Source organism: Exserohilum turcica, assembly GCF_000359705.1.
Source record: "Exserohilum turcica Et28A unplaced genomic scaffold SETTUscaffold_21, whole genome shotgun sequence".
NCBI lineage: Eukaryota > Fungi > Ascomycota > Dothideomycetes > Pleosporales > Pleosporaceae > Exserohilum > Exserohilum turcicum.
The window spans coordinates 65,227-82,121 of NW_007360037.1; the positions used below are offsets into that span (position 1 = coordinate 65,227).

A 16,895-nucleotide genomic window follows, 5' to 3' on the forward strand; every position below is an offset into this window, starting at 1 on the left:
TTTCCAACCATACACGCCTCCCCACGGCCCATATACAACCGACCCCAACGCCCACCAACATGTCGGGCGTTCTTTGCTGCTGGGCAAATATATCCGAAGAGGTGGCAGAATGGTTCGAGGACGAGTATCTGGCCACGACAGTAAATGAAAATGTTGCCCACTCGGTCCACTGCGAAGTCACCTCGAGCGGCATGGAAAATGAACCAGTCGGAAAACTCGACTCGCCATGGCCTTACTTGACAATCCACGAAGTGTACAGTGTCGACGAGGCAAACAAGACCACCAACGACAGGATCAAAAACCCACCTGCACCGCTCGTCGCAAGCCCGCTCAATGGCTCGCGCTTTGATATACGGACATACCGCGAGATTAAAAGGTGGCAGGCTGAAGATTGGGAAGGCGAGGGCGGCGGTGGTAAGAATGCCAGTGCGGACCCAGCGCCCCCCGGACTAATGTCGCTAGACATCGAGCACGTTGCGAGCGTAGCAGCCATGGAATGGAGCATCGAGGCCTACAAGAAAGAGGAGATTATGAAGTTTTACACAGACGTCGTTGGTCCGACAATCAGCAGCTCGCCTGACGTACTGCGTTTCCGCGTCTTCGAAATTGACAGTGCAACCACCATAGAGGGCGAAAAGAGCGAAGTCAAAGAGAAGGAAAACCTGCACCAGCTCTTCACCCTTGTAGAACTCGAGTCTGAAGAGTGGCCTTGGGACGTCGTCATCGACCTTGCTGAAGAGCAAGCTTGGAAAGATTACTTCGAAAAGCAGCATTGTGTGGTACGTATGGTCACCTTGGCTGATACTACGTTTACTAATCAATCTGCAGAAATGGCAGCTGAGTCACTACTTGGTGAGAAAAGCATTCCACAAAGAAAACAGGGGGCCCGCTGCCTCAAAATAGGATATGGGGGTGAGCACATCTCGGTTCGTACAGCTCTGCACATTTGGGTCATCTCCGTGCCGACTGCGAGAGATGCTGCTACGGACCAGCAATGTCAACCAGAAATACAACCAACCCTTGCCTACTGCATAAGGATACTGTCTTAAAGACATCGATCTCGGGCATCGTACCAGCGCCACCTGGACCTCCTCCAGACTGCCTACAGTCCCTGGATACAGTCACAAGCCCAACCCTCCAAGCCGGGTCTGGTCAGCACAAGAGCAGGAGCGTAAATCGATGGGTAACGGTGTATTACGACATGTTTCGAATTAGTCCAAAAGCTAGTCTATCCGCATGCGCATCTGAATCTGACACCAAAGTCGTACAACGAATAGCCTATCCGCATCAGTCGATTGCTGATATTCGTCTTCACCCAGTTTCCTTGCCACGTCTGCCGGGTTCTCTTTCTTGGAAGCCCCGATCTTTCGAATCGACTTGTACACCCCCACCGACGAGTATCCCACGAGCCCACACGCGCCTTTATTTCGTAATGTCAGCATGTTATCAGTGCACTAAAAGGGGGGTATGTTTTAGGTGTGCAAAACTAACCTGCAGTAGGCTTGAAGGCCAAATTGGCAATGCCTGTCGCTAGGCCGGTGCCAAAGCCAATGATTCCGTTTTTCTCGGCCCCATCAATGGGCTTCGTAGCGAAATCTCGAAGACCGTCGCCAAGACCATGGCCAAAGCTCTTGGCACTGACTAGCAGACCGCTTCTCAGCCCAGTTACGTTTTCGTATACTCGCACTTCCTCGCCGTATGCCTTTGGCAGATTATGGAAGCCCCGCGTGACACTGTGCATGATGAGTGCCGGGCTCTTCAGCCCAGTCGTGACGACGCGGCCGAGGCCTTTTGCGGCGCCTAACGCGACTTTGCCCGCAGCCTGCGGTATGCTCTTCGTACTGGCAGACGTAGCCGCATCAGACTTTTCCATCTGCGCCTCTGAATTCTTGCGGCTGTGATTGGACGACTTCAACAGGGGACTGGCTTGCTTGCCTAGTTCTATAGGGCCTGCCGCTAGCCCGAGCGTTATCCCACCGATAACGTCGTAGCAGCCCAGCAGAGCGCCAGATACAGGGTCTTTGGGATCTCGCATCATATCGCTGTCTTTGCTGATGCTTGGGTAGTAGCTCAGCATGAGGCTTTTTTTTGAGAAAGAAAGAGGTGGGGTGGGTGGGCTGCTTACAATATGAGGTCCTTCATTTCCAAGAGTCCTTCTTTGGTCAGCACAGCTGCGGCAAAGATGGACAGTGGCAGTTGTCTCTTCTTGGTTATCCACGCTGCAGGTCGGTGTTGCAAAACTACGCATGGTGGCATGCCGTTGAGATCAACAACCGCTGGTGGGTCTGTAAAGCGGCGAGTGTTTTTGTTCGATGCGCTCATTGGATCTACCAGCGGTGCATCTTCGGCATCTGGTATATGGTGTTCTGAAGCATGGTCCTCCTGCACAACGCTACTTTGTCTGCCATTTTGCTCAATTGAGCCTTGTTGCGATCTGATGGATGGGTGGTCTTCAAATGGAGGCTCAGGCTGGACTTTTGAAGAAGGGCGCTCCTCGTATGTCGGTGAGCGGAGTAATCGTGATTGGCTCTCCTCGTATGTTGGCGATAGCGACCGTCGTCCCGGAAAACCTTCATATTCTGGTGACCGATCCCCCATTCCCGTCTTTTCATTCCGCACTGCTGCCGCGTCTAACGAATGCTCGCCATTTGTCGCTAGCGGGCTGTAATTTGGTAATCTTGTGTCGTCCACGTCGACACTGGCTCGTGGCGCTTCGCCATGCTCAGCCGGCTCATCATGTAGTAGAGGTGATGTTTCGGCATCTGAATTTTTTTTTTACTAAACTTAGCGAATCTTCCACTGGCTTTCGTTAGGAGCTCCTCCACCATACCTGCGGCATTTGAAGCTTCGCCGTGTCTACTTGCAGCGCGAATGCTGATTTCCGTCATTTCTGCAACAGATAAAACCCAAATCTTTGGTCACACGGAAAAGAAGAAAAGAAAAAAAAACAATCAGAGCGGACAACGCGGGTCGCGACCCCAATTCCTGTTGTATATATTGGCATACAGCACAGCATACTTTCGCTCTCTCACTCTCTTACTCTCCGAGGCGTAAGCACAGCCTCGTCGGCCACAAGGGTCTTGCAGTCCGAAATACACCCGCTAAACTGCATGCGGTAGTGCTCGACGTCCCCGCGGAAAGCTTGGTACGCCGAAGGAACAGACTCGGGTCCGCTAATACCTTAACAACGTGTAGCGGCTCCATGACTCTCACATGCCATGCGCGCTGTGTCGTGTCGAAGAAACGTGGCTGGTGTAAACTCTAGCTCAAGGCCACGCAAGAATGTGGCTGCGTTGTAGCTGCCATGGTTGTACGTGTGCAGGTGTAATGACTAGGTTATTCGGAGGGACGCAAAAGTAGAAATGGGGCTCTTTGGTGTCTTCGTGATATGGTTCCTGCATGGCTCAAAGTAGAATCCGTTGTTGCAACGAATCCTAGTCTTGCACGTCTGGGTTGACGTGGACCAGGTACTATACAGCAAAAGATGTACTATTTGATCAAGAAAAAGAACCAATATCCGGCATATACGCCACACATCCACCTTGACATTTCAGTATTGCAAGCCAGATCTTTCCTAAAGTATGCGGCTGCAAAAAACAACTCCAAATGCCAGGCAAGGACAAAAACATGGGTCTTACCGCGACTCGAACGCGGGGCCTCTCGCAAGCAATGCTCGGGGTTCACCCTAAGCGAGAATCATACCACTAGACCATAAGACCATTTTATCCAATACTTGATTGGATGAAGGAATTGCAAAAAACAATAATTATATTCCAGTTTTCGATACTGCTGTACGTGAGCGGCATGCTCATCTCCAGCGTCCATCAGCATGGACTGGCCCCCACCCAGCTATGCCCAACCGAACCTTAACTCAATGCTGAGCACGCCCTACGATGTAGCATTTACAACCAGAACATTCGATCTAACATTTCAGGCATGGTCAAAATTGGCTTTTAATCAGGTGTTCCTGTTTGTCAGACAGCATTCACAAATTCTCTGTCGCAGCGCGTCACCAGAAGCAGTCTTCTACTACAAGCAGCGAAGATGACACGGTCACGCGTAAATATTCGCCCCGCCGTCTTTCCAGACGACAAAGACACAGTTGGGCGGCTCTTTCTTGCGTACGCGCAATCCCTTCCTGTCAGCCTTGATTTTCAGAATTTCGAACACGAATTGGCTGCCTTGCCGGGGAAGTATGCAGTCGAAAAGGGGGGCGCAGTGTGGCTTGCGTACGCATCTCCCAAAGCCTCAGAGCCAGCGCCAGCACCGAATGGCAACGCACACTCCGATGCCAAACCAGTAGAGGATGAACAAGCAGTCGGGTGCATCGCCATACGGCCGTTTTTCACTACGCCTACAACCGCCGAATCTTCTGCTTTGCTCGCAAGCTCGACCTCGCCAGCCACTACGACATGCGAACTCAAGCGACTTTTCATAACCCCGGAATCGCGAGGTCTCGGTGTGTCAAAACTATTGATGGATGTTGCGGTGTCGGAGGCGAGAGAATTGGGTTACAAGGAAGTGTTGCTCGATACCTTGAGGACCATGACGCCTGCACGGCGATTATACGAAAAGTTTGGGTTTGAGGAGACAAGGAGTTATTATGAGAACCCCAACGATGCTGTCTTTTATCGACTGGTGCTGTGAGAAAGGACCCGCGTAGCCATTTCCGGCAGACGCATCTCAGGAACAAGGGGCGAGAGTGGCGTTTGTGCTTGGCAGCTGGTAATCAAAGTTCAGCGCGTGATCGCGCGTCGCCAAATATCGTCATCGATTTTCGTCTAGCGCGTCGTCGTCGTCGCGATCGCAATCGCAGCCGTAGCCCCGTTTCAGGTTATCGACTTGTATTCAGCTTGCATCATAGACTCTTGCATTGCAATATCATCCCCCTATCCTATATTTCTGCAGTTGGGTGTATAATCTAACCGCCTCATCTTGAACGCGATGCCTGGATCACCTTCCACACCCGCGTCATCTCCGCCACCCGCTGGTATGGACAACGAGAGCGTGTCAAAGTCAATGCAGGCAGAAGAAGAGCGCATGAGGGCGCAGCGCGAAAAGCAGGACGCGAAACGGGACGCGCAATTAGAGAAAGAAAGGCAGCAAGATATCAAGAGTGGCAGGGAGGTTTTGGACAAGAAGTTCCAGCAATTGGAGTTTCTCATGAACAAGTCCAAGTTGTATGCATCAGTAATGCTTCAGCAAATGCAAAAGCAAAAAGAAGAGGAAAATGAACGAGACGAAAAGACCAATGGCCAAGCCTCAACACGCGAAAAGAATGCTGAGAAGACGGCCGCCGAATCTCAGAGACGAGCCACGCGCGGAACCACAGCAAACGGAACGGCGACGACAAAGACAGAAGAAGCAGATGCTACAGTGAACAAGGGGCGCGGACGACCAAAGAAACAAGACACAAAGAAAGGAACGCTGAAGAAGCAGCAATCGGACATATCTAGCTACTTCAGCAAGGCAGAGTTGAAGAAGAAGGTAGATTCCGAAGACACGGCAAAAGACAACAAGGACAATGTCAAGACCAGCGATATCGGAATTACCGGCCTCAAGTCAGCTCGACAACCTAAACTGGTCACTGGAGGTGCAATGCGGTCATACCAGCTCGAGGGACTTGAGTGGATGGTGTCGCTATACAACAATGGCATCAATGGCATTTTGGCAGATGAGATGGGCTTGGGAAAGACTATACAGACCATTGCCATGTTGGCTCATCTGTGGGAAAACAAGTCGTACGGCCCTTTTCTCGTTGCCGCGCCGCTCAGTACCACGAGCAACTGGGTTGCAGAATTTGAGAAGTGGACACCAAGCATACCCGTCATGCTCTACCATGGCGATAAAAAAGAGCGCGAGAGATTACGCAAGACGAGACTACGAAACCCCGGCACGGCAGACTTTCCCATCATGGTTACGAGCTATGAAATTTGCATGAATGATCGCAAGTACCTGACGAGCTTTGGCTGGCAGTTTATCATCATCGACGAAGGACATCGTATCAAGAATCTCGATTGTCGGCTTATTCGCGAGCTGCAACAGTTCCAGTCTGCAAACCGTCTGCTCATCACAGGCACACCGCTACAGAACAACCTGACGGAACTATGGTCGCTCCTTCATTTTCTCCTACCTACAGTCTTTGATAAGCTCTCCACCTTTGAGAGCTGGTTCGACTTTTCTGGATTGAAAGACAAGGCAAGCTTCGAACAACTACTATCAGAAGAGCGACAACAATACCTGGTCAAGTCACTACATGCAGTATTGAAGCCCTTCCTGTTGCGTCGCGTTAAGACGGATGTCGAAAGCTTGATGCCCAAGAAGCGCGAGTATGTTCTATATGCACCGCTAACGTCGATGCAACGTGAGCTATATCAAGCCATTCTCGACGGTACCAGCCGGTCTTATCTTGAGGACAAGGCAGTAGAACGCCTCAGCATCGGTCTCAGTAGCCGGGCAGGAACACCATTAAGCATTCGTAGTAATAATGGCAGCAGCAAGCGCAAAGCTCCTAGCGATTTGTGTACTCCTAACAAGAGTGCAAAGACCTCTCGCGCGGGCACGCCTTCGTCTGTTGCATCGACTAGGAGCCGAGGCCGTCCAAGAAAGAATTATGAGGAGGTCAGCGACCAAAAGTACTTTGCCAATCTAGACAAGCCAGAATCGGAGGAAGACGAAGAAGAACTGAGCTCAGAAGCGGAAGACGAGAAAATACGCGCGGCAACCTTTGAGATTGCAAAACGTCAACTCATGCAGAAGAAGCTCGGAAATCCTATCATGCAACTTCGGCTATGCTGCAATTCGCCATACAACTTCTTCAACCCGTTCATCAGGGCCGACACGGATGGAGCCGAGACCTTTGCATCGGAGACAGAACCAGATGAGACAATTGTGTCAACTTCTGGCAAGATGCTCTTGCTGGATTCTCTCCTCTCCGAACTCTTATCCCGCGGTCACAAAGTCCTCATATTCTCTCAGTTTACCACAACGCTCGATCTCATTGCCTACTACTTGACTCTCAGAAGCTGGAACTATTCCCGCATAGACGGCTCTGTAGCACAGACCGACCGTCAAGATCAAATCCTAGCCTTCAACAAGCCGTCGTCTGCCAACAAAGAAGCTGCCGACATTTTCATTCTGTCCACGCGTGCTGGTGGCCAAGGCATCAATCTAGCAGCAGCCGATACAGTCATCCTTTTCGACAGCGATTGGAATCCGCAACAGGATCTCCAAGCCATGGATCGCGCACATCGCATTGGCCAAACACGCAACGTTATCGTCTACCGCTTCGCAACACGCAACACTGTAGAGCAGAAACTCCTCGAGTCTGCTGAAGCAAAACGTCGACTTGAAAAGCTGGTCATTCGAAAGGGCGGCGTGCGCAATGATCGAGGCGGAACAAAGGGCTCAGAAAAGGAACAGGAGCTCGAAGAGCTACAGAAGCTTTTGAGAAGAAGTGATGGCGAAAAGTACGATATCGAGGAGGCTAGTCTAGGTGGAAAACTATTGCGTCCTGAAGAGCTAGAGATATTGTTGGATAGGAGTGAGGATGCATATGAGCGGGCTGAGAAGGGATTGGATGTTGGTGGAGACGGCGCTGTTTTCCAGGCAGTGGGTAAGCGGGAAGAAGGCGCGCTGATGGAGGGTTTGCGCGCTTAACGGAATATGATGCTATCTCTTTAGGTACATTCCAGATGAGACAGCCTTTTCTCTAGTTGTCGTATACTTTTACATAAGAGCCTATCTTTCAGCCTGTTGCACAGCTTGTCGCACAGCCTTATACAGAAGATGTCTTTTCTACATAAAATCAAGTCTAGTGTACAACTTAACTTACGACTTTCTCTTTATGTAGCCTTTCCTGAAGCTTTATTTCCAGAGCATGTTCTGATACTCCTCTTTTATCTATGTACATTATTTTTATAGGCTTAGTACTTTGTATCTGGCTCTTCAAAACATTCTAGCCAGGACACTCGGCTCTGTAACCTACACATGCATATTGGTAGAGAAGCCAGGAAGTCCTCAGATGCCCCACTTGAGGAGCAATATAGGTGTCTACCACAATTCCCTGTGTTGGTACGTATAACAGACTTGGACTGCTGAACTACAGAACTATGCAAACTCAAGGCTATGGAGTTTTCTGAGTGATTTCCATATAACAACGATATTTATTATGATGTACAGCTTCACACACCCACATTCTCTCTCTCTCTCTCTGATATTGCTATCGAAGACAAACATGTATGTCGGCAGTGAAACTCGATATCACAAGGGCCCCACAATGATACAATGTCCACGTTTTCTATATTAAAAGCAACGTGGTTTCTCAGGCACAACTGCGGAACCACGAGATATTGCAGGCGTAATATACGGTAAAAGTCTTTGTTCGCCTCGCTAGTGGCGAACAACATATAATTTCAATCGCGAACAAGTATTGTCTATAATTGGCCAAGCAAAGGACACACCCATCAAGTAAATTGAGCAGGCAAGTCGCTATTTCTCGGCTAGACGGAATTTCCCAGAATCCCAAGGTCATGCGAAAACATGATTAATATCTGTGTCGTCCCAGGTGCTTTCGAATCTACCTATGCATCGCTTTGACTTATTTGCAACAACAACATGCAGTGGGTATTGATGAGCCTGGCAAGTGCCTTGAGTGTCTCAGTAGCTTCTGCTTCTTTTGACCCAGTATCAAATGCTGCGCTCCAGTTGCATCCAAGGGCATCTCGTTTCAGCTCAGGGAAATTAGAGAATGCAGCGGCTAATCCACCGGTGGAGCACAAAGGAACAACAGTAAAGTTTTCCTCGAGATCTTTGGGCTACCTGCTCCCCCGCCAACAAGTAGGACGCTGCGGAGCAGACTTTGGTAATCAGAGATGTGGCGGCAACCAATGCTGCTCGAGCTATGGATACTGCGGAACTGAGTTCGAGGCAAGTTTCATCCCACTATATACCCATGCTCTACAAAATCTGACACCAATTACAGTACTGTGGACTTATAGTTGGATGCCAGCCTGACTTTGGTCGTTGCGGTGATGCCGTGCCAGAGCCCAGTCCTACTCCTACATCAACACCTAGTCCAACCTCCCCACCGCTGCCGCCGATAAGTTCTTCTGTTCTCCCCCCATTACCCTCGGGTACACTAATTCCGTCTACGAATGGCCAGTGCGGAAATGTCACAACGTGTACTGGCTCTGCATTCGGAGGCTGCTGCTCAGAGTACTATTACTGTGGCAACACACTCGGCTTCTGCGGAACAGGGTGTCGTCCTGCCTTTGGAACATGTGGTGGTATAGCACTGCCTCCAGGCTCCTCCTCCGTACCGATTCCCGCACCCAGCTCCTCAACTAGACCATCGACGACGTCCAGGCCGATCTCCACTCCAACGCCTAGCCCTACATCGTCTGCGGCACCCGTTCCAACGAACGTCAGTACGAACGGGAGGTGCGGAGCAGATGGAAACGGCCAGACTTGTACTGGGAGTTCATTTGGAAGATGCTGTTCAAGCTATGGGTGGTGTGGGAATGGCCAGGACGACTATTGCAGGTTGTCTTGGGGATGTCAGCCGCAGTTTGGATCCTGCAGCTGAAGATTAAGCCTCTCCAGTTAACCACCAATACGAAATTTTGGCTCTCCAAGCTATTGTCTGTCACTGACTGGTACGTAGATAAAGCATATGTCATCCAGCGACCAGGCCATTGTAATATTGATTCCATTGCGTTCGCGGAGAAATACGCAGGCACTTTTTAAGACATACTTTCCATGCCCACCAACTACGTTCTTTGTTCCCTCGCACCGGAACAAGTCGACCAGGTACTTCTTTGTTAAGCTATCAACTAACAAATAAGTGCACACATATTTTTCCCTTAAAAGACTCCAGCCGCACCTCCTACGCAACGCCACCTCTTCCTGAATCTGCCAACCGTTCCCATTACAGTCATGATGCAGAATCGCAAACGACTGTTTTCAAGTCGCCTGATCATGCAGTCTGACGATAAGCAGCAGCAACAGCAAAATGCGCACACAAAGACAAGCGCACCCATAACAACCACAGCAAACATGGAAACAAGCCAGAATCCTGTTTCGCCCCTCTCCCATCTGCCCGATCCAAAACACCCTTGCACGCAGCAATCGTAGGTGTACGTGTACGTCTAGCCCCATCTGACAAATGTCTCCATCATGCTATCACTATCACGGATTTGTTGCCAGAAGAGGCAAGAAAACGACGTCAGACAGCAGGATGTAGAAAGGGGGGTAGCATGTTCTTGTGGCTTCCATGGCAAATACACCAAGACCAATACGTCTGCATTTTCAAGACAAGTTACGTCTTTTGCATTCCGGGGCACACGATTGGCTAAGACGCTGCTTCTCTGGTTCCCATCCTTTTCCCTGTTTGCCCCCCCAACAATCAACCCCCTCCCCTTTACTAATCGGAAATCGGAATTGGGGGGGCCAGATGACTAGGATCTGCGGATGGGACGGGCGGACAGGCGGGGGGGGCGAAGGAGGGGGAACAAAGTTTGGTAATACACCATGTAAAGTAGCGGCAGTGGCTACGGGAAGTACCGCGCCATGTTTTTTCCGGGAGGGGAAACTAATAATAATTACAGTTTTATGACATGACATTCCGCACAGTATACATGGCTATTGATGAACTGGAAAGACACACTGCAGGGGTGGTGGAGATTTGAGAGCTAGGTTCCCCCCCCCGTTCCTGTTCCCTGTAACACGCCATCCCCTTCCCCTTTTAGGCGTCTTGTTGCGCGTGGCGAAGTGTTTAGTTAGTTAGTTGGTTAGTTAGTCAGTTAGTTAGTTAGTGTGCTACTTAGTGAGTTCATGTGCGTGTTAAAATCAAGTTCCCGTAAACTAACCAAAAGTCACCGACTATCAGATATCTGGTTCGCCCATGTGCATGGCGCATATGCAGGTACCAAGTGAAGCATTTTTCCTTTTCTCGTCCCTGGTTTTTTTTCCAACGCGATATGAGGCTGGGCCTGGCTCTAGGGCCATGGGCGAGCAGCCGGTGGCGGGTGGTGCTGGTTGTCACGGTAGCAAGCACCAAGGCTGTAATGGTAAAGTAAGTTAGTTAGCTAGGCTGTAAGTATCCCAGTATCCCTGGGACTCTGTGCTAGCGTCGCTGATGTTCCCGCCTGCCTTTTTGAGTTTTGCAGCCGAGAGATTCCCGGGGGGTCTTGCAGGCCTTGTGACGGGGGGGGGGGGATGTTGCTGGTGCATCTGAATACACCTAGGATTGCGACTCGATGTGGTTGTCGTTCAGATGCCTTGCTGCTTTGCGAAGTCGAAGTAGAATATCCCTTCGGCCTTCCCGCTTCCCACTCTCTCTCTGCCCTGTCTAGATGTATACGTCGTGCAGCCCTTCCAATGCCCCATACAAGCGCGCAGCGCATCAAACAACGGGCCCCAAGATCCCACGTCTCGACAGCCACGAACCTGGTATTTGTAAGAGAGCCGGAGAGCTAAAGCGAGGCCGGAAACAAGGAGAAAGAGGAGGTACTTAGGAAGAAGAAGGCAGAAGATCGACTAGCACAGCCGCATGACGTTTGCCACATCACACGCCTAGAACAAGTTTCCCCACGGGATCCGGGATCTGGCATCTGGGATCTAGCACCTGGGCTGCCTCATCGGGTAAAAAATGGGGGAACGGTACGCCCTAGACGTATTCGATGGTTGAGCGCGTGGGGAGGGACGATCACGATACTAGCATCGCAACGCAACGCAATAGCGTAGCTGTTGTAGTGCCAGCAGTAGCAGTAGCAGTAGCAGTAGCCTGGGACACCAACGCAATATAGTTACATACCACCTCCTAGATTGAGATTAGAGTATATATATATATATATGATGATGATGGGGATTTCGGCGATGGGAAAAAAACAACAACATCCTACTTGGGCTTAAACTTAACCTTAAACTTATAAGTTTTGTGACAAAGCTACTTGTACTTACTTACGCTCTTTTATATCCAACCCCTCCAGAGTCCCTGGTCTCGCATTTCCAACTTTCCCACTCCCCGATTTTTTGTTCTTTTCTCTTTCAGCAGTTCGCATTTGTTCCGCTGCGGGGACTTTTATATCATACAATGTACTTGTTTCGCGGTCTAGCATTGGCGCTGCTCGCAGGCACAGCACCACACCTCGTGAGCGCGTGGCCGACGGCGATTCTCGATGCCGCGGCCTCGGATCCACAGCTGCTGAGGCGCGCAGAGGAGGCGGTGCGCGCGCTCCAGGGAAGACAGGTTGGCGCTGGGGCGGCGACTGCTGTGTTTGAGCCGCTGCGCATTTTCAACGCTCAGGCGCAGTACGTCGATGTGAGCGAGGGCAGCGGCCATGAGTACCGGGCTCCGGGGCCGGGCGACCTGCGAGGGCCTTGTCCTGGGCTAAATGCGCTGGCGAACCATGTAAGTAAACTGGAAATTCCAAATGGGTATATGGCACCGGCTTACGGCGAGGATGTAGAACTTTCTTCCGCGCAATGGATATGCTTCGGTGACGCAGTACGTCGAGGCTACGTCCAAGGTTGTTGGCATGGCGCCTGGACTCGCCTTGTTCCTGTCGACGCTGGCGGGAGCTATTGACGGCGACATTCTCAGCTGGTCCATGGGCGGCAAGCCGTCGCTGATGCAGGGCGGACTGACGGGCGTGCTGGCAAACGGGCTGATCGGGTCGCACAACAAGTACGAGACGGATGCGTCGCCCACGCGCGCCGATCTGTTCCAAGGCGGCAACAACTTCAAGCTGGTTACAAGCCAGTTCCAGCAGCTGATTGATTACTCGCCGGGCGGCATCGTCACCATGGACAGTCTGATGGCGTTCCGAGCGGTTAGGGTCAACACGCAGAAGAAGACGAATGCCTACTTTTTCAACGGCCCGTTTACAGGTGTGCTGGTGCAGCCCGCCGCGTATGCATTCATCTTTCGCTTCATGGCGAACCACACGGCTGAGAATCCCACGGGCATACTGACCCACGAAGTGCTGCAGTCGTGGTTTGGCGTCCAGGGCAAGAGTGGAAGTTATACTGCTGTGCAGGGCGGTGAGCGTATTCCGGAGAACTGGGTGAGTTGATTCATTCCTTGGCTGTATACAGTACTAATGTGTGAAACAGTACCGTCGTCCGATAGAATACGCATACGACGTGGCGTACTTGGTGGCTGATGCCCTTGCCGCGGCGAATCTGCACCCCGAGTTCCTTGATATTGGCGGGTATGTTGTTCTTCTTCCTTGGAAGGCGCCTAGTCTAACTATGATTCAGTAACATCGGCACGCCCAACTCGTTCGTTGCCGTTGACGTAGCAGACTTGACGAGCGGCGTTTTCAACACTGACAACCTTCTCAAGGGCAACAACCTCGGCTGCTTCCTGTACCAGGTCGCTGCCCAGGCTAAGCCTGATATCATTATCGGCGCCCTCACTTCGCTGACTGATCTCGTGGGGAACCTAGTTGGTTCTTTGAGTTGTCCCAAATTGCAGAGTATTGATCCGAGCAAGCTTCAACAGTTCCCTGGTTATACCAGGCAACCAGCGTATTAGAGTGAACGGAAGGAACATGGTGCTTGGTTTTATACGTGTATAATAAGGCGAGGATTTGTGATTAATCTACTATTGTGTATAAGGTGCAGGTATGGTACCCCACTGGTGTCTGCTATTGCGTCGTAAATTCGCTGTGTCAGCATGTTGAAATCAATCATAGAAATAAAGTAATCTACTTCTCATGCAACGACATACTTGCCGTGCAAATGGTGAGTGATGGGTGACTGGGCTTGACTAAGAACATTCGATACTCGGTCGAGAGACGTACGCATAGCAAGCACATATCATAAACCCAACGTATGCTCAATGACAGCATGTATGAAACCATCTCAGGTCCAGCTCCTCTGCCAAGGGAGGAGCCAGACACATCAGAGGAGACAGCAATGTCAAGTTTTTCTTCCAACGTTCCGTTAAGAGTGACACCGTATCTAATCACGGGACTCCTGCAGGCCCAAGGCCTGCATCGTTGGTGTGTTGTGCGCAATGCATCAATCGCAAAAGGGCGGGTTGGCTAGGCAACTCAAATCAAGCCCACGAGATAACCCAGAATCAACAAGGTAAAGGCAGCGAGTGCATTGACTCGGTACAAATGTCATCAGTATCGAGCCTAGCATATGTGCAACTTACTGATGCTATTTGTGGCCATACAGAATCCTGTCATTCGTAATACACGCCGATAAAACCAGCAGTTTCATGATGCCGACACGTACCAGTGTTCTTTCTTACAACGCCATATTCGTGCCTGATACCAAATCGTGGTAAAGTTACCCGTACGCCGTGCTAATAACAAGCCAAACCTGAACCCACCCGCCGTTCCATGTCGTAATGGTTCGTTCAGTCGTAGTGCATGAAGAGCTGGCTCATACTCTCACCATGGTGATTGCGCCGTATTGCCTCTGCTAGCAGGTTATCGACATTCATGATTACGAGCTTGTTCGGACTCGCCTGAGCAAGCTTGTGTTCAGGGACGGGAAATGCATTGGTGATGACAATCTTGTCAATGACGTCACAGTTGTTCATCTCCTCGAGACAGTCACCGCCAAAGATGCCGTGCGTAGCAAAGCAGTACACCTTGGTTGCGCCACCGCGCTTCACGACCGTCTCGGCGGCGGCAATCCACGATGCAGACTTGTCCATCATGTCGTCGACAATGAAGACGGGGCGATCTTTGACATTACCGACAAGCGTGACCATGGTCTCGAGCTCGGGATTCTTGAGATCTTCTTCTTCGTCTTCAGATGAAGCAGCAGCGTCGTAGGTTCCACCCAGGGCGTGCGAGTGTTCAGTCTCTCTGTTGCGATTAGACGACGCATTCGAAACGAAAGAGGCCATCATATGGGTGGGTATATCGTCGTTGTCGCCGTCGGATGGAGCGCGATTGCGCCAGGTGCTGTGCGAGGTTGCAGACATGGATGGAGACGGGTGGGCATCGTCGACAATGTGGCCTTGTACGAGGCGGCCGTGAATGACGTTTCGCGCGCGCTATGGCGGTCAGCATCACGATGCAAAACTGTGGCATGGACAAACCTCGTCAGTATACTCCTCTGTGTCGCTCTCCTCACCATCCAGTTGCTCAACCTCTTGGTCGTGGTTCTCAGCATCAGTTCGAATGGGCTCCAATGGCACTTCTGGCTCGACAATGGAGCCAGCTCGCATCGACTTGGACAATGGGTGGCTCCCTGTTTGCTCGTGAAGTCGCCTGACCAGTGGATTTGTGGGGGTGCGTCTGAGGCTCGATTTGCCTGACTCTGCTTTTGGATCAATCGTGATGCTGCTGATTGGCGTGACATCGGCGTCGGAATCCAGCGCAGTTCGCACCAGGTCCGGTGTTTCGTACGCGCCATCCAGGCGAAGCTGCTCGAACATGGCACTCTCGTTCCAGTGCACGGCGGTGCCCGCCCTGCGCCGGTCGGTTGTCACAATGCCGAAACTGAGCTTCAGCGCGTCGGCCAGCGACGTCACACGCTTTGTACCGCCCGGGTTCTTGCTGACGACCACGGCCTCCCGCCAGTTGGGCACATTGACGCGTATCCAGCGAGCGATGAGGGGCTCGGCGACGAGGTTGTCGACGGGGCACTTGAAGAAGCCCTGCATCTGCGAAGCGTGTAGATCAATCGTCATGACGTGGCTGACGCCGGCAATGTGCAAGAGATTTGCGACCATGCGGGCGGTGATGGCGCCACGGTGCTGCTTCTTCTTTGACTGGCGCGAGTAGGGAAAGTAGGGCATGACAGCTGGTGGTGTCAGTAGGTGCCATTGCGCTTGGCAAGGCGCCGCATACCTGTGACCGACTTTGCAGAGCCGCCTTTGCAGGCCGAGATCATAATCAGCAGCTCCATGACCGAGTCGTTGATTCTGACCCATTAGCCATCTGGCGCACGACAGGGCTGGGCTACGCACTTCTCGCTTCCGCTCTGGACGATGAAGACATCCTTGTTTCGGATCGAGGTATCTGCGCGCGGTGAGTGTGCGAGCTAGGGCAGCGTTGGGGGGGGGGGTGCAGGTAAACATACGAATCGTGACTGAAGTCTCTCCATTTTTAAATTTGCCCAGGGTTGCCGAGCCTGGCTTCATGCCCAGCCTGTCGCAAATGCCCTCGACGAGCTTGGGATGCGAAGTGCCGCCAAAGACGATTGCACCCCTCATGGTGGGCGGTCCGAGGAGGGTGATGTTTTGGTAGTGGGCAAAGTGAGGTAAAGGCTGCTGAGGCCGGGCAAAATTGTTCGACATGCTAGCTGAGGTATCGGGCCTTGGGGGAGGGGAGGGGGTTAGGCTGCCCCACTATCGCTCGGCGCCTGACTCGCGACCACAGTGGCACACACACATACACACACACACACATACACAGCGACGCGCGATGTGGCTGATGTCTGGAGCACGGCTTGACAGATGCTTTTGCTCTCGAGGAGGCGAAAAGATGCGATGCAGAGGCGACAGGTTGTTGCGCATCTTTATGCACATGTCTGCGGAATGCAGGCGTCTTACGACTGTTGCTGCGCTGGCACGCGACCATATCAAGGCCCTCTCTGGCCACTCAGGCTTCTTATGTAGGCCACGATGCGCCTCTGTACCTGCAGAGGCTCCTGTGGTCTCCTGAGCGCCCGCCTGCAAATGTCTTGCTACATGTATCGCTCCTACCGCATCGTTTCTACAGTATCGCTGCCCTCGGCGGCAGTACATAGACACGTGAGGGTTGTTGGTGGTTACACGAGCTCACCGCTTGCTCCGTACGCCCATGGACTGGATGTTGAGCGTTGCCCAGACTCTACTATAGGCACCCACAATGGAAACCGCCCGATTGGTGGCGGTGACGAGAGAGAGAGAGAGAGAGAGAGAGAGAGAGAGAGAGAGAGAG

The 16,895-nt window shown here is 51.7% G+C and overlaps 7 protein-coding genes and 1 non-coding gene across 8 annotated transcripts; 5 read left to right on the top strand and 3 right to left on the bottom strand.

The window, feature by feature from the left end:
• Positions 1-59: 59 nt before the first annotated feature.
• SETTUDRAFT_110196 (uncharacterized protein) lies at positions 60-903 on the top strand (the record flags this gene model as incomplete). Its single annotated transcript, XM_008027950.1, has 3 exons — positions 60-411; positions 463-779; positions 829-903. The coding sequence occupies 3 exons, from the start codon at positions 60-62 to the stop codon at positions 901-903; spliced, it is 744 nt and encodes a 247-aa protein (XP_008026141.1).
• A 320-nt stretch (positions 904-1,223) lies between these two features.
• On the bottom strand, positions 1,224-2,256 carry SETTUDRAFT_161358 (uncharacterized protein; the record flags this gene model as incomplete). Its single annotated transcript, XM_008027951.1, has 3 exons — positions 1,224-1,420; positions 1,492-2,051; positions 2,126-2,256. 3 exons carry the CDS (start codon positions 2,254-2,256, stop codon positions 1,224-1,226), a joined length of 888 nt encoding a protein of 295 aa, XP_008026142.1.
• A 1,373-nt stretch (positions 2,257-3,629) lies between these two features.
• On the bottom strand, positions 3,630-3,719 carry SETTUDRAFT_t139. Its single transcript has one exon. It is a non-coding gene; the product is annotated as a tRNA-Pro (tRNA).
• A 321-nt stretch (positions 3,720-4,040) lies between these two features.
• SETTUDRAFT_169258 (uncharacterized protein) lies at positions 4,041-4,692 on the top strand. Its single transcript, XM_008027952.1, has one exon. The coding sequence runs from the start codon at positions 4,045-4,047 to the stop codon at positions 4,645-4,647; it is 603 nt and encodes a 200-aa protein (XP_008026143.1). The 5' UTR covers positions 4,041-4,044; the 3' UTR covers positions 4,648-4,692.
• Positions 4,693-4,944: 252 nt separating this feature from the next.
• On the top strand, positions 4,945-7,659 carry SETTUDRAFT_39627 (uncharacterized protein; the record flags this gene model as incomplete). The annotated part of the gene is made up of 1 exon (XM_008027910.1): positions 4,945-7,659. One exon carries the CDS (start codon positions 4,945-4,947, stop codon positions 7,657-7,659), a length of 2,715 nt encoding a protein of 904 aa, XP_008026101.1.
• A 957-nt stretch (positions 7,660-8,616) lies between these two features.
• On the top strand, positions 8,617-9,586 carry SETTUDRAFT_161361 (carbohydrate-binding module family 18 protein; the record flags this gene model as incomplete). Its single annotated transcript, XM_008027953.1, is given in 3 exon segments — positions 8,617-8,838; positions 8,858-8,932; positions 8,984-9,586. The coding sequence occupies 3 exon segments, from the start codon at positions 8,617-8,619 to the stop codon at positions 9,584-9,586; spliced, it is 900 nt and encodes a 299-aa protein (XP_008026144.1).
• Positions 9,587-11,911: 2,325 nt separating this feature from the next.
• SETTUDRAFT_169259 (uncharacterized protein) lies at positions 11,912-13,670 on the top strand. The gene is made up of 4 exons (XM_008027954.1): positions 11,912-12,412; positions 12,471-13,067; positions 13,117-13,214; positions 13,264-13,670. Exons 1-4 carry the CDS (start codon positions 12,095-12,097, stop codon positions 13,538-13,540), a joined length of 1,290 nt encoding a protein of 429 aa, XP_008026145.1. The 5' UTR covers positions 11,912-12,094; the 3' UTR covers positions 13,541-13,670.
• Positions 13,671-14,374: 704 nt separating this feature from the next.
• On the bottom strand, positions 14,375-16,186 carry SETTUDRAFT_28526 (uncharacterized protein; the record flags this gene model as incomplete). Its single annotated transcript, XM_008027891.1, has 5 exons — positions 14,375-15,022; positions 15,068-15,774; positions 15,822-15,895; positions 15,941-15,992; positions 16,054-16,186. 5 exons carry the CDS (start codon positions 16,184-16,186, stop codon positions 14,375-14,377), a joined length of 1,614 nt encoding a protein of 537 aa, XP_008026082.1.
• Between the last annotated feature and the right edge of the window lie 709 nt (positions 16,187-16,895).